Source organism: Corvus kubaryi, unplaced genomic scaffold (assembly GCF_017639235.1).
Source record: "Corvus kubaryi isolate FWS band 111438036 unplaced genomic scaffold, C.kubaryi_AGA036_p1.0 133, whole genome shotgun sequence".
Classification (NCBI taxonomy): domain Eukaryota; kingdom Metazoa; phylum Chordata; class Aves; order Passeriformes; family Corvidae; genus Corvus; species Corvus kubaryi.
Window position 1 is genome coordinate 12165493 of NW_024580667.1, and position 16383 is coordinate 12181875.

At 38.5% G+C, this 16383-nt stretch overlaps 1 protein-coding gene across 9 annotated transcripts in view; it reads left to right on the forward strand.

The window, feature by feature from the left end:
- Positions 1-16383, forward strand: part of SH3KBP1 (SH3 domain containing kinase binding protein 1) — a 214606-nt gene that overhangs the window by 184529 nt on the left and 13694 nt on the right. For all 9 annotated transcript variants that reach the window (XM_042036732.1, XM_042036710.1, XM_042036720.1 and 6 more), the window contains 3 exons: positions 2111-2191; positions 4618-4780; positions 9544-9629. In XM_042036732.1, the coding sequence (XP_041892666.1) occupies positions 2111-2191; positions 4618-4780; positions 9544-9629 (330 nt within the window). The remainder of the gene's footprint in view (positions 1-2110; positions 2192-4617; positions 4781-9543; positions 9630-16383) is intronic.

Here is a 16383-nt window from a genome sequence, read left to right on the forward strand (position 1 = left end):
TCATACTCAGTTTTTGACTGTCCTGGCTGATCAGGCACAAGAGTTCTTCTGATAAATATTTAGAGCTGAAAATCATCCTATGTTTATTACCATCCTGACATCCTCTACTTTGTCAAATCATTTCTTCACTGAGATTATACATCTCCATGTCAGGTCTTATTGTTGATAGTAGGTAACAACTTCCAATAATGCTTCTGCATATTAGACCAGTCATAGGGTGATGAATAAATTTGAAACTGTCAGTTGCAGCCTGAATAATTAAATATTAGTATCTTCTGGTGCCAAGGATAAAATCAAAACACAGAATTAGAACTGGTCTTTGTATGTGTAAAGAAGTGTCTATATTATAGTGGAGATCGAAGTTTATAATCTCCACAGCAGTAAACTGGCAGGGCCATCTGTGCTGCACTAGTTTACAAAACAAGGTGAAAACTGGAGAGCCAAATTTAGGAGCACAAGTTCCTTATATATTGAAAAGCATTGAAAAGTCATTGAAAAACAGTAGGCATTTCACTGGGTAGCTGGGGTAAGCAATACAACTGTGTCCAGACCGAAGGGTGGGAATACTCTTGAGTTCCTCTGGGAGCTGATACAGAGCTCCCCAGAGCTTCCTTGCAGGTGACTGTCACCTGAGAGCTAAGGCAGGATCATGGTGCCTGCCTGGGTGTTGATTCATTTGGGGGGGTCACAATCCAAGTAGAGAGAACACCTGAGTCTAGGAGCTCCTCAGTGGTTGTAGGCTCATTGTTTCTAGACTTGGCCTGAGAATGTCCCTCTGTGTGTTAATGATGACTGTTAATCATACTGTAATTAGGTATATAGACCTACGTGCCTTTCTTTTTGAACACACTTGTGTGTGCAAGATTATCAGTATGTTGACTTGTGCTTTGTATAACTTGTGTTTTGAAAGGCTTCAATTGCTTTGCAGCAACACCTTCTCCTCTCAGGAGTGAAGTCTTTTTCATAGAATCAGGTCGGAAAAGACCCTTAAGATCATTGAACCCAACCATAAATGAGAATTTAGTATTATTTATTGGCATGATAAGTGGTACAAGTATTGCATGTCCAACAACACACTTAGGTAAAGAAACAATGGCTGGTGATCACCACTGATGAGTACTGATTTCTAGGAACCAGCTGCAGAAGGGAGTTGCAACAGCACATTCAGAAAATGTAAATGTACTTGAGAACAGCATATAATAGAACAGATTGAAACAAAAAATTGCCTTGTGCTCCTTGCCCTGCCTCCTCTGCTTTTCTTGGATTTCATCTACTGTAATTTTTATTGAAATGCTAATAGTGTTACCTAAAGTGGTTTTCAACACTACTAAGTTGAAATGGCATTAGCACCTAGTGGTTAGCCAATGCAACAAATCCAATATCCAGTAAAGCATTTCTTATAACGTGGGGATTAGAAGATTTTATCTTGCATGTGCCAGGAAATTTTTGCAAAATCTTCCCTGTGTTGGTGCCACAAGTTCCCATATTTCTTGGAGCAACAGAAGTCCATATGTCAGGGCCTCTTGAACAGAGGCAGAAGTAGCCAGGGGCTTACACCTCCAGGTCAAAAGCTGTCAGTTAAAATAGTCATGCAGAATGCTGCCAGCACTGCTCTTCTCCTCCTTCTAATATGTGGAAGTGAACAGCTACTAGTAGTGGAGAAAAAGGAGAGGGATGGGTTAATTTAATGTAAAATAAGCTCTGTATATTCAGCTCTATCAGGTATTCTCTTGACGTTGCCCAGTTAATTGATTTATTCCTAATGTTTCTGCACACTGTTGAGTTGCTCTTCATTTAAGCATGTCTGTAATGATAAAGGATCTGTCCACATTTAAAAATCTGCAGTTACTGATTTTTTTTGTCCACAGATTAGTCTGAAAGAGTCTATTCTTTTGTGGTCCATACTTTGGAAACTGTGAATTTGATTATAAAGACATTTGTAATTGTGGTGCAGGCAAATATTTGATATAAATTTCTATTCAGTTTTAGCAAGACATTTTCAAATTGGGGGATATAAAAAGCCTAAGAAATTGCAGGATTAAATCTTATGTTACTGTCTATGCTGTTTTGTTGGCTTGTTCAGAATTCCAAATTTTTCCGTCTTTGACAGGGACCACAGATCGAAAGCATGAAATCAAAAAGATACCACCTGAAAGGCCAGAATGTCTTCCTAATCGAACAGAAGAAAAAGGTATGAAATGTGCTTTTCTGCCTGTTCTCTGCAGAGAGATGAGGGAAATAGAACCAGTGCACATCCTCATTTCCCACTCTCTGTTGCCATTAAGTGTATTGTTTGGATGTTTGTTTTCCACTCTGATAGACTGCAATGACAGGCATTTTGGAAAGGCTCTCATTGTTGCTTATGGACTAAATTCAGGGTGTTCACTTGTACCCAATTGCTGTTGAGTACATGCAGCCACAACTGAAGTCAAGGGGAGATTTGCTCTCAATACATGAAATGCTGTATAAAGCCCAGTGCTCTGTAAAACCCAGGTGCTCGATCAAGTAAAATACCCCAGATTAGCGTGTACTTTTTTCTTAACATCTATCTGCTTTGGTTCTCTAGTTGAAAGCAGGGTTGGTGGTTTTCCTGCATCACAAAGGGATTTTGTGGAGGTATAGTCATTAATGCTTATGAATCACACCATTATCTTTGCCACAAAAGTCACAGGCAAGGCAGTGCAGAAATGAAAAAATTCTTCAAAGCTGTGTTTGAACATTGCGAGAAATGGGACACAGTAGCACACAGAGCAGGGACAAGCATATTAAACCTTTAATGGGTTCATTGTGCTCATAGTGAATTGTGAATAGTCTCAGGAAAATAGTTACATCAATTCTCTAATTGAAGATGGTGTCAAGTTTCCTATGTGTAAGTGGACTATTAGATTGTATGAACAAGTGTGTTTATTGGATTTCTTAATGTCTAAGTATTTGAACTTGCAGCCTTTTAAAAGCCACGTGTATGCACATGACTAAATGCATAATATCCAGTTATAATTTAGGGCCAGAACCTTCAGATTTTGCACCAAGATCTGTTTCTGGGTATACATCTTAGTGATCTGACAAGTGTTTAGCTGTTTCCTCTACATATGTTTACTTTTGATTATGTGTTCTGCTTCTCATGGTTATCTTAGCAGTAAAATCCTTTGCTTTCCATTTTCGAACTTAGAAAACCAACTGCTAAAACAGCAGAGGAAGTTTAAATATGCTACTCTCCTAGGCTATAAATATCTGTAACTTTTCTAAACATTGAAAAGATGCTCTAGGAGTTGTGCCTACATTTCAGGAGTACCGGGAGTGGCAGGAATCGCTCATGTGTGGCAGCAGGGGTGGCACAGGAACATCCTTTGAGCTGTGTGTTGGCACACTGCCCAGCCTGTCCCTCATAGAATTTCAGTTCTTGGACACTGAGCAGTATAAATTGTTGTAGGATTAAGTGTGCAAAAATTACACAGCATGCTGGAAAAGCTTCAGTGTTACTGAGGATCTGATGACTGCATCTGCTCAAAGCATATTGCCTGTGAACAATAGTCACTAAATGGACTATTCCAAACCTAATGTACATTGCGTTTCTGGGGATTTATTCTGTGATCCTCTCAGACTGAAATGTAGAACCGATTAAGCAATACCCTGTAACATTCCCAATACCTCTTATGTGTATACAGAGGTGTAGCATTCATGGCATATTCATGGCCAGCATTGTCAAGGGAAGTGGGGTGTTGAAATAGTAGGATATAGAGCAGACTTTTGGTCCCTTTGAGAGTTTTGTCCTTTCTTTAAGAAAAATCAGGCCTTTTCTGGTGTGGCAAACATGCTTACATGTTTGTTTTGTATTAGGAATTTAGAGCATATTATTTAGACGAGTTATTCATGTGTATTGTACTTTACATATTCACAGGCAATGAGTGTTTGGCATTGGATATTAACATGGTGGCACTCCCTAACTATGCATAATCAGTTCTGCAAATGATCTAGGTTATCACTGGCTAGCTGAAAAACTCAGCATATAAGACTGTGCTTAAAACCTAAATAATAGGTCTGATTTTTCTGAGGAGTTTACATCCTGCTACACATTGTTAAATTTTTGTGCTTGTATTTTATTTTCACTTAACTGCAGTTCACTTGAATCATGCTTCCCCCCCACCAAAAAAAAAAATGTCCAAGAGATGTTAAGAATATCCAGCATAATTATTTTTGTGATCTTATAAATTAATATTGTTTCATATTAAAATTTAATATAAGTTGTGCTCATGGAAATTGTACCATATGGTATGTAATTTCTTGCCATTCTTGTACTTTACAGTCAGAAACCAATAAGTTACTAAAATAAAAAATAGTATTCCCATTAAGACACTGCACATATTTTGGCTGGGGAGTTGCAGGCAGAACAGCCAGGCAGGTTGAACAACTGATTTGTGGCAAACATATATAATAATAAATATATATAAAAAATAAAGAAAGAATGATTTAGAACAGAAATGGAAAGGAAATAAGCTTTTTCTTTATATACAATCTATCTACGGTTGAAGATTTTTTCTTTAATTGTAGACTTGTGAGTGCAAATGAATTCCACTTAATAATATCCATGTTCTTTTTCTGGAAATGGTTGATTTAAAGAAAGATCAGAGAGAGAGCAAAAACAGCTAGACTTGCAGAAGCCTTCAGTTCCTGCTATACCTCCGAAGAAACCTCGGCCACCCAAAGCCAACGCTGTGAATAGACCTGGTACCTTGCCCCCGAGACGACCAGAAAGACCAGTTGTGCCTGTGACTCATGCAAGGTATTTTCTTCTGTCCAATGCTTTTGGGATTAGTGGAAAAAACACACATTTAAAAAATTTAGATTTTACAGTTTATGTCACAATTTATTTCACAGTAAACTGTATTTAAAGAACAAGAAGATAAAATCCATGTAGTCATCTGGCTGGATCATAACTATCTTCTCAATAATAGCAGTCAGACTGCTCATTACTAGTTCATTTCTGCACACTTCAATTCTACTATTACTGCAACAGTGCAAAATGTGTGGGAAATATCAGTATGTTACTCTGATGCTGACTTTCTTAGTTTACCTCAAATTGTTGCAGCTTAGCTTGGGCACTAAATCAGTGTAAAAGCTTGGATTGTGCTGAGGAATAGCATTAGACAATGCACATTTCAAATACTGTCAGCCTGGTTTCAGTCTGCTTACTTTGATCATTTTAGATCAAATTTTAGCAAAATACACGTGTCTTCATAGAATGCTCTTTTAGCTGGTACCGCTGCAGACTAGTGCTATCAAATATTTATGCTCTAATGTTGGTTGTCACTCTGCAGTTACATGATCCTTTTTATCAGAGGTGGTTACAGCCTTTGAGGAGCACTGAGAAACTGGACTTGCCAACACAACTCCGCTTATTCTCTGCTAGAACAGAGGTTACAGAAATTAAAGGCCTGACTGTAGTCCTAATCGAGTCTAGGTGGCTACATTTTAGTCATCAGCATCTGGGTTGTGCACTGTAGATTTCCTTTATGCATAATGAATAGAGTTAGATGAAAACCAGAATAAAAGCAGTTGCCTAAAATGGGCAAGCTGTGCATCTTGCAGAAATACTAGAATATAGGCATGGAAATAATTTTGCTATTGTACTGTTAGGAAAATTATCTGCCATTGAACTTCCGGAGTTCAAGTATTGTAATGGTGAATTAAATAGCAGAATAGAGTATAGGTTAGAGTAGAGTGAAATGCTAGACATTGGTTCCCTTCATTCCTCCACATATGGTTAAATAAAAAAATGCTCTCAGTGAGAAATCTGAGGCAAATTAAAAGAAAAAAAGGCACCTACCTTGTGCTCCCAGTTTCATCTTACTGAAATGCTTTGGTTGTACATCTCCGAGAACTTACCCTTCTATCCAGGTGCTACTGCCACAGCTTCTTTTGGACTTGGCTTTGAACATGCTTGTCCAGTTGCTCCAAAATACAGTCTATACCTGCTGATCACCTGGGCATACTTGGAAATACAAGTATTTACTACAATCTTCAGATTTAGCTAAGTGATATCTTGGAAAGATCAATACATAACCTGGTGTTCAGTTCACTGGTGAAGGCATGCAATGGAGTAGCTATTCTTTTGTTTTCTCCTTTGCCTGAAAAATTTTAAACGTACTATAAATTTTTAGCATTTAGAATTTTGGGAGGGTATTTTGTTGCTCTTGTGTTTTCCTTTTCTAAGTACAAAACTGCATGAAGTAACCATGTATTTTTAAAGATATTTCAATTTTCATGTTATCAAAGGCAAAAGGCACACCTAAACAGTAACCTTGTTATGTTCTTAATTGTCCAAACTTCACTATGTCTAGCACAGAAAAAAATGGAAAAGACTTTGAATTGCTTGGATAATTAAGAAATATGAAACTTCAAATGGAAGCAGTCACTTCAGTAAAGGTGTTTTGTTTTTAAATCTGTTTGTTTAATAAGATAGTAATTATCTTAAGGTCTACTGGTATCCATTTCCAAAATCTGAAAAGACTAAAGCAATTAGAATAAAAATTGAACCAGCAGAACTTTTGCTGACCTGTTGTGGTTTAACTCTGGGCAGCTGAGCCCCACGCAGCCACCCACTCACTCCCTTGCAAAGGGATGGGAGTGAGAATCAGAAGGACAAAAGTGAAAAAACTTGTGGGTTAAGACAAAGGCAGTTTAACAGGTAAAGCAAATGATGCATGTGCAAGCCAAGCAAAGAAACTTGCTACATCCCATGGGCTGGCAGCTGTTCTGCTGTCCGCTAGAAAGCTGGGCTTCATCACCTGCAGTGCTGACTTGGGAAGACAAATGCCCTAACTCCAAACATCCCCCCCTTCCTTCTTCCCTCAGCTCTAAATGCTGACTGTGATGCCATGTGGTGTGGGATGTCTCTGGTTTCAGTTGGGGTCAGCTGTGTCCCCTCCCAGCTCCTTGTCCACCCCCACCCTCCTTGCTGGTGAGATGAGAGGAGAAGCAGAAAAGGCCTTGACTCTGCAAGCACAGCTCAGTAATAATGAAAATGCCCCTCTGTTATCTACGCTGTTTTCAGCACAAATTCAAAACACAGCACTATGCAAGCTGCTATGAAAAAAATTAACTCTATCCCAGCCAAAATCAGTACATGATCCCTAGGGGAAAATTACTGTAGTTACAAAGTGAGTCCCATGGGATTTCCATGGCAGCTAAGCCAAAGAGGATTTTCTTCTGTTCTGAGTAAGTGGCTTGCACCTTCTGCATCTCACTGACTTTTTTTAGTGATGATTGTTTTTCCATTTAAATATAATCCTCCTTCACTGGGGGCAGAGTAGGGCTTCAAGGGCAATAGGACAGATAAAAACTATGTGGGACAGTGAATAGCTGTCAGTTTGTTCCAAGGCTTAGACATACCATGATTATACAATTTACAGATAAGTCAATTCTCTGGAGTAGGCAAGCCATAAACGTCTACAGAAGGTGCATCTTTACAATCAGTTTAAACCAGTCCATGTCCATGCCACTGCTAACAGGGTTCCTTGTCCTGGCACCCCATTCCCACAGCCTCCCTTATGTTTAGCACCAGCATTTGTGCAGCAACTCAGCCATATGGGTCAGCGAGTTGCTCCAGATGGCAATTAATCAGTTTGCAGTGGGCTTTCTATTAGTGTGGGGTTTCTCTCAGGCTGATCATCTGTCTGGTCAAGCTGACAGCCTGCCTGTATGGGCACGAGCAGAGAGGGACACGCTCTGAACGAGAAGGGGGGGCTCCGCTCCTTTCACAGCAGTATGAGTGCAGAGTGGCATAATAAGCCTGTTGATTCTTCTGACAACAGGGTTGGGCTTTTTTTGTGGGGCTGTTGCCATATATCTTGGTATCTTTTGTAGGCAAATGGTAAATGTTGTGACTTTCAGCCCTAAATCACGCCATTCTAAGAATCTCTCCAAAGCCATACTCACACATTTCCTAGAATGCTTCCAACTCACATCGTGCTCTCAGATTGCTGGGAAATGTATGTGTGCAAAACAGAGTATGAAGTCAGATGCTCATTGCTTTGTCAGCCAAGAAACTATGTTGCTTCTTATAGGTTTACAAATATATAAGTAATTTAAGAAAAAGTTAAAAACTAAAAGATAAGAAAACTAATTGTTCTGGTAGATCACTTGGAAATACCCTTGTTTATCATCTTACCAATTAATACATTTTTCTATGCATGTATTAAATTTCTTCTGTGTCCTTCCTGGTACAGACTGCCTGCCATATTGAGAGCTGTAGAGGACTAGTTTGCTTTTAATCTGATTGTCTATTTTTTTGTTCACTTGTCCCCCAATCACAGGGTTTAATGGGATATATGTTCCCTTAATCTATGACTTCCTCTGGGTTTTAATAAAAATTTTCACCTCTTTATCACAGCCTTCCGGAAGTCGGAAATAGAGTTTCCAGCCACTTTGTGTTTTGGTCATAAACTGCTGCCATGAGCTGAGGTTCAGGCCATCTGTCATCAGCTTATGGTATCAAAAGCAGAGACCAATGAAAAAATCAACAAGATTTGGGAGCTCACTATGTATTCAACAGCTAATTGTTGCTAATTATTGCACTGTGCAATAGTGCACATCTGCCCTGATTGTACCGGGGCAGATCTATATTTTTATCCCTAAATTGGGTACCTTACATACATCATAATTTTTACAGGACTACATTGGGAATAGTCATTGTCGAAAAACTATTGTATTTGTCAGATGACCTGACAATGATGGCAAGTACATTAACTGAACAGCTGTTATCACAGTAAATATCAGAGATTTGAGTGACCTGTGCAATACTGAGTTACTTGCCTACCACTGTTTTTTTTAAAAATTGTTTCAACAGGTAGATTATTTTAGTAAACTTGCGTGCTTGTGGGATAGAATGTTCTCCAAAGAAGGAATAATTTTGTTGCTTTTGTTTGATCTCCTATTTGACTTTAAAATAGCTCCTCTGTATGAAGTATCATAGCTCCTGACACTTTGCTATTCCAAAGCCATTTCTGACAAATTAGGTCATCTTGGTTCTTTGGACTGTAGAAACACTATTGATAGTCCAATCTCAGAAGAAAAGTGCAAAAACATGGTGGAGGAGCTGAATTGATGAGTAAACACTCAGAACTGCTGATATGCACAATGCTAGCTTGAGGTTCTCTCCCTTTCTGCAGCATTCCAGGTAGTCCACTGCTGTAGTTTGTCCAAGCCAATTAATTAGAAAAAACTACAAGGAAGATCTTGAAGAATGTCCCCTTGCCCTTAGGTTTCGTTCGTGTTGAGATGCTGTGAACATCTGAAGAATTATTCCAGACACTACAGTGTCTAAAATAGGCTTTTTTGACAGGTGTTAAGGAGAAATGAGATAAGGTTAATCCAGACAGCATGTCGATTTACTAGAGATTGCTGTCACTGACATTGCTATTACTCTGGTGCTGCAAAGGAAGAATACTTTGCTCTCTCATTATTAATTGCAAGTTAGCTATCAATTTACTGTAATCCACACAAAAACTTCCAATAAAACATCTCCTCTTCTTGATCCAAATGCAGGAGCGATAGTCCAAAAGTGGAATTAGTGGGCAGTACAGTATCCGGCGCTCTAGAGAAAGACTCCTCTGAAAGAAGCAATGACATCGGTAAGTTATAGCACTTTCTACAGTTTGCCTAAGAAATTAATGGTGCAAGTTTCTGCTTTTTAGTGACTTTTGTATAATTCAAGAGGCAGATTTGGCAATGAATGTGAGTGCTTTTATATCAAATTTTAACTGCAGGATTAAAGGATCATTTCTACTTTAAAATAGTTTTGTTGGGGTTTTCAGTTAAAAAAAAATTAAATTAAAAGCAAATATGGAATAGTGAGCTATTTTGAATAGGAAGGCTCTTGTTATTTTTGTTTAAAAGTCTAAAACAAGTGAGAAGGCCAATCAGGAAATCTGATTTATAAGACATACTTGTTTAACTGATGTAATAGCAATGCCATGATTTTAATACTGCAGAAGATTGTGGGTCTGGTGCAGTTAGTAATCTTTACACTTTCCAATACAAAGGAATAGAAACCCAGTTCAGGTCAATTTGACTAAATTTTACTTCATACACCAATTAAATGCAGTCTAAATTTCTATTGTAAACAACTTGTGTTCCTGACCCATGAACATTTAATCAGGAAGTCACCTGGAAAGGAGCAACAACAGGTTATTTTTCTGTCTTCTCTCACCCTCCTTGCTCCTCAAGCTGGCAAAGCCGGAGAGATGGTGTTTGCTGGGGTGGGTGCTGCCGTGCGTGGCCCTGGGTGAGCAGGGTGCAGTGGGTGTCCCAGGGCAGTGGGCACGAGCCCCACAGCCATCTCCTGCCTCTGCTCCAAGAGCCCAGACCAGCTGCTGCTGTCGCTCTCTGCGCTCGCAGCTGTGCCCACAGAGCCCCGTGCTTGTCACAGGCAGAGCCCGGGATCCTGCCTGTGTAAGCTTGCTGCCTTTCACCAGGCCATGAAATGTCATTTTGGTGTCACAGTGTCTACCCAGACTGCTTTATTAGAAAAGCATTTCTGTAAAATAACACCCTTTCAACAGCCAAACACGCCTTTCCTTCAGATTTGGAAGCAGAACTTTAAGTTATAAAGGAATTTTAATTGCAACATAACAGCAAAACACTAAATGCATTTCACATAGGTCTATGAGCTTTCCAGCATACGTATGTCTACTTTTTTGTAAAGCTTCTGCTGTCGCTATGCTTCTTCTGGAGTAGCAGGTAGTATGTTTTTCCCAGATTTTCATTTGGCTTAAACATGGAAAGCTAGAAGCTTGCAATAAATTGCATGAACATTTTTATTGTAGAGATTATTAGAAAGGAATAGTATGGAAATGCAGACAAATTCTACCATTTAGTGTTTCTTAACTATGTTTACAAATTTGCTTCAAAGCACATATGCCTCTGCTTACTTGAATATTATGAGTGCAGGTAGCATGTAGTGGTGTGATGGAAGTAAACTTTTTTATTCCTTGTTCTAGTTTCCTTGGAATCACTATCATGATAAAAGCTGAAAGTGTTTTGGGTTTTTTTAGTTTTGTTGGTTATGGTTTTATTTTGTTTTGTTCTTAACATGTTAGGCAGGAAATCTGATTTATAAGAATTTTTGTTCATTTTCAGAACATGGAGGGGGAGAGGAGGGTGGTGGAGGGAGGAATTTGGGTTGTTTTGGGAGGTTTTTTTAGATGCAGAATAGGAGCCAACAACAACAACATGTTGCAAAGGGTTTAGCTGATGACCTCCTGTTACCACTTACACGGAGAACCTATTGAGCTCAAGGATAAAATAGTGTGAATACTTAAATAAGTAAAACTTGATAAGGTCAAACCAGATTGGCATTTAAAAGGACGGATCGTGTCATTCTAGCCTGTTAGACAACTTTTTAAAAGAAAAAATAAATAAATTATGGTTTTGAATTGAAAGGGATTGAACAGAGATCAGAACTGTAACAAATTTTCAGGGGGCTTTTGCCAGCTCGTGTAAAATGTTGTCAAGTAAATAAAAGGCATTTTAAGAGAGGGCAGAGTAATAAATCAAGGCTTAATAAGAAAAACCAATGCACAGTGGATTAATGTCTTTTACTGTGAGGAAAGGTTTGGAGTTCAGAGCAGTCTGTGTTGCAGCGTAATTGTAGAGGTTTATGGTAAGTGTGTTATATTTAGTTTATTTTATTTACAAAGAGAACAATGAGTTGGAGAAGTCTTGTGGCTACATGAGTTATTAGAAAAGAAGCTGGATGCGTGAGTGGAGTTGTCCAGTGTATTCCAAAACACTGGTGGATCTGGCTGTGTGAGTCCAGATAATACTTAACAGTGATACATCTTACTGGTGTTGCCCCCGTGTCATGTGCTCTGTAAGAAAGACAACCTCAGCTTCTCTGAGGGTCATCCATCCTGTCAAAATGGATTTGATTAAATCTACCATTTGGTGTCTTTTCAGAAATCCAGATTTACGCAACAAGTGTCTATGTGACAGACAAGGTGTGACTTAGCAGTAGCCTTTGAAAAAAAATTGAAGTTAAATGGCCTTTGTAGAACTTTGGATGCATGACCATTCTGGTTACTGGGCTCCTCTTTATTGTTCCATAGTCCAGTGCCATTCCCAGTCACTCAGAGCTCTTGGGGAGAACAAGGGGAAAAGCAACAACTACCTGCAAGTTGCCTCACCCTCTTTCATGCTTATGCTAAATGATGGTTAATTGTGCTGAAAATGAAAACCGCAGCACGTCCTGGCTACTTTGCACTAGAGATGTTAAGCTGGGTAGTGACTGTCACTTTCTTAGTCCTATAGCCAGTCTAAAGCTTTTGTTCCTTTCATGCAGTGCAGAGAGATGGACAAAAACAATGGAGAGACAGTTTTGGTTATTAAAGCAAACCATACTAATGCTGGATGGTGAACAGTGCTTTATTCTGTGAATCCTTTTTAAGGATTTCTAAGTTGGTTCCTTTTCTTTACTGTGATGAGACCAAAACCGCTGTGACAGAGAGGAGAAGATACAGGGTTCTTCCATATGCCATCTCTCAAAAAGCAAACAAGTGATCAGCAACAACAAAGTCAGTAATGCCATCAACAACTGAGCAGCAATATGCTGAGTTGAATTGGGAATCCAGATTCAAAACTTGCATTTTGTCTAGCTGCCTTGGAAATGGCTTTTTCCTGTTTATTTTCTGAGTAATATTCTACCAGTGGATCAGTGTTGTCTAACCAGAAAACCCTACACCTTTAAAAACAACTTTAAAAACATTCTCACCCCACTTTACCAATCAGGAAAATCAGAAATGCTTGAGCAAGGTTGAGGTGATGCATAATACTGTTAATAATGTTCTGTGAGTCGCATATATTAGAAGTTATTTTTATGTAGTTATTTGCTCATGACTTGGTTTCCCTAACATGTTCTGTGGAGTTGTGACTTCACATGTAAATTCTTCATGATAATTCAGTACTGATTACAATTTTCCAATCTGTGCTGACAAGAGAAAATTCTGCTTAGCAACGTCACTGCTGATTGTAGATATAATGGCAGCTCTTTCGGCTGTTGTCCATGCATTTACTTCTTTTCACAATCCTTACAAAAGCCATTGGAAAACTTGCCTTCGGAATATATTATTTAAGAGGAACCATTCCCCATTCCTCCTCACTTTTTCTTTTCTTTTTCCCTGTTTTCAGTGATGTCTTTAATTTCCTTTGCACACATCTTGCATTCAACTTTTCCTATTTACATCTCTTTGCCATGGCTAGCTCTTCTTCATTTCATGAGGGTAAGGCTTTTTTTCTTCCATTTCTTTTCTATCCTGTCTTTGGTAAGTTCCCAGTGCATAACAAGCAAATACAAAAAGAAGCATTTTGTAGAATGCCAAAGTTTACATGGATATTATGGTTTGGTTTTCTTTAATTAAAAGTTGAAATTGAGCATACTGTGACAGAAGATCTTGCACCATAGTATTGAAATGAGAAATCATTATCATTTAATGTCTCATAAGAAATTTTAGTGACAAAAGTGACGTGCAGTTTACATGTGGTGTTTGTCAATACTCTGGATTCATTAACCTGTTCTTGCAGACAGATTTTGTCATCGCAATGCATGTAAGCATTTAAAAACATATTAGAATGGTTTTCTAGTCTGAAAGAGAAAAAAAAAATCACAACAAACATAGTGTAAAAATTTGAAGAGTGTTCACTGGCACTCAGTGGAAAATGTGTGGTCATGTCACCCAAGACTTGCTCTCCAGTATTGCTGTGGTTAAATGAGAATGGTTACTTACATCTGTTGGTACATCTCTAACAACAACTGGTCTGGATTGGCAGTGGCTTTTTGAGCTTTTAAAATGCTTCTAAAGCAACATAAGCTACACTGACAATAAACCCTGTTCTACAAACAGAAGAGTTCTTACATAGAGCTGCATTGATTTCAACAGCTGTAATTCATGCCTTATGACATAACTTGACCTTTCTTTAGGTGACGTGTTTCTTTTCAATTTCATAAAGAATTTTGTATATGAGGGCCAGTGTGATGACAGAAACATCTAGCACATATAATAGCTTAGTGGATCAAAAACTAATGCTTCCAGAAAAATGGTATTGAGTTATTTCTGCAAGTCAGGATCAATCCTAAGTCTTAACTATATACACACACACACACACACACACTTTGGAATCCTGGAATCCTGAAACAAGTCTTTTCTATCCAAAACAGGGTTGCTTTGGCATCATCTAATACTTAAAACCATATGGATTTAAGCTAAGTGACTTAAGGAATAAACCACAAAGAATTAAAAATAATGTGTCTACTGTGGAAATGATCAGTTAATCCCCACAAGAAGCAGTTTCTGTGCTTTGCAGAAAGACTGAGTTGCACAGAGCCAAGTGAACACATCTTTCCAATATTTTTCCTGGCTCTTTACACGTTTTGCATAGTATTTATGAAAGCAGTTAATAATCTTCATCAGTGCTAGCATAAGGCACATATGCCTTCCTTGGTTCCTGCTGAAACATCTAATGATGGTATGAATTATCCTAAGAGTTTCCCTGGAAGCTGGTTTTAGTGCAAGTCCATTTTTCAGCATTTCTTCAGACTTTAATCTGCAGAGCATTTGCTGGTGTATCATGGAGTACTGGCCAAAGCCACGTTATTACCCATTCTTTTTTTTCCTGTCCCTCCCTGCAGCACTGGTGCTAGCTTGCCTGAAAGGATAGTTAAAAATACCCTATTGAAAATACCTAATAAACAAAAAATTTTTAAAATCCTCAGTGTATCCTCAATGTACCCATCATGTTTCCTTGAGCTGTATTTGCAGTTGTTGTAGAGCTTTATTTGTCAGGAGAGGTGATTGCTGTGCCTCTGACTGCAAGAAAAAGTGATCTAATGAGATTTGGACCACACTAGGGAAAAAGATGGAGAATATTTCCAGTAAAAGGCTGTAGAATGGAGCAGGTTTGTTTTTAAATCATAGGCTGTTATACTAAGGCCTTATAATAATTCTGCCTGAAAACACTGAATAAAAGTTGGAAAACCAGAAAATACTGGTAAATATAAGGGTTGGAGGACAAAATATGAGTCATATAATGAAGATCAAAATCTGCCTAAACCGCTTTCTATGCTGCTATTCATGCTCATTTTAATAGGGCAAAGCAAAGGAACAGAATTGCCCAACTGGTTTAAGTTGTAATATTTACATCAGTGAGTCAAAATCACCCATAACCGTAGTTCCGGACTGTAAATATTGTAGTCATGAATATGGGAATGGTCCATTATATAAATTAATCAGGCTTGTTGCCCTGAGGGGTCCAGAAAAAACCAGTAAACTAGAAATTTAAATTGGTTGCCATGCATATCAAGTTGAGGTGCCTGAAAACAGCATATCCATTTCTTCTAGCTCCTCAGTTTTCTTGACCTTTCAGTTCTTTCTTGGCATGTTCTGAATTGTTAAAAATAAAATCCTTATGAGGGCACTGGCAAGTGGTTAGCAAAGCTCATTATGGCAGCTTTCTACATTCAGCTATTAAAGCGATAAAAGTCAGGATTGAAATGGGAGAAGATAATTGGGTGTTTTAGGAAAGGTTGTCCTAAAGTCACAGCTGTCCAGTGACTGTCCTGCGAGGCCGGGTGAGCTACGCTGTTTTCCTCTGAGGCACAGAACTGTGTGGGCAGGCCTCCCTGGCACATCACTGTTGCACTCCAGAACAAAGAAACCTTGCAGCCAGGGAGCTCTCCTCCTAAAAGTGCATTGCCCAAATCTTAAAAAACATTCTGTGATTCATTATGGGTGAGATTTTGCTGCCTGAACCCTGGCTGGAAGCATGGCTGTATTCCTCAAAGGGTACAATGCTTTTCAGCGTCGAGAGAGTAGCAGAATCTGGATGCTTCAAGTAGCTAAAATAAATGTAGTCTTCTTAAAATTCCCTCTAACATTCAGATTACTGAGTTATTTTTAAATTTCTACTATATATTGAATGGGTACTAATGCAGAAGGTTTTGTCTGCAGTGTCTGTCTCATTTGATAGCTTTCAGGATTATTGCATTTAAAGACAGTATATATACTATTTCACATGCCTGTTGTCAACCTTTTCAATGTATTGAAGATGATTATGAAATGAAATCCACCTCTGTGGCTTCTGTGACACTATCTTCTTCAAATGAATTCAATGCCACATTTGCCTCATTTCTTTCAGCCCTGCTGTATTTCTGTTCTGTGAAACCTTGCCATGAGCATTCTGAATGTGTTGATTCTCTTTATCCATCACTTCCCATTTCAGTTTTCTCAAGGTGAAATCTCTCTACTAGTTCAAAAAGCTTTCTGTGATTGTTATGTATAAATTATTTTGACCAAATACTAAAAAACCTAAATGTAATACAAAGTTAAGGCCTAG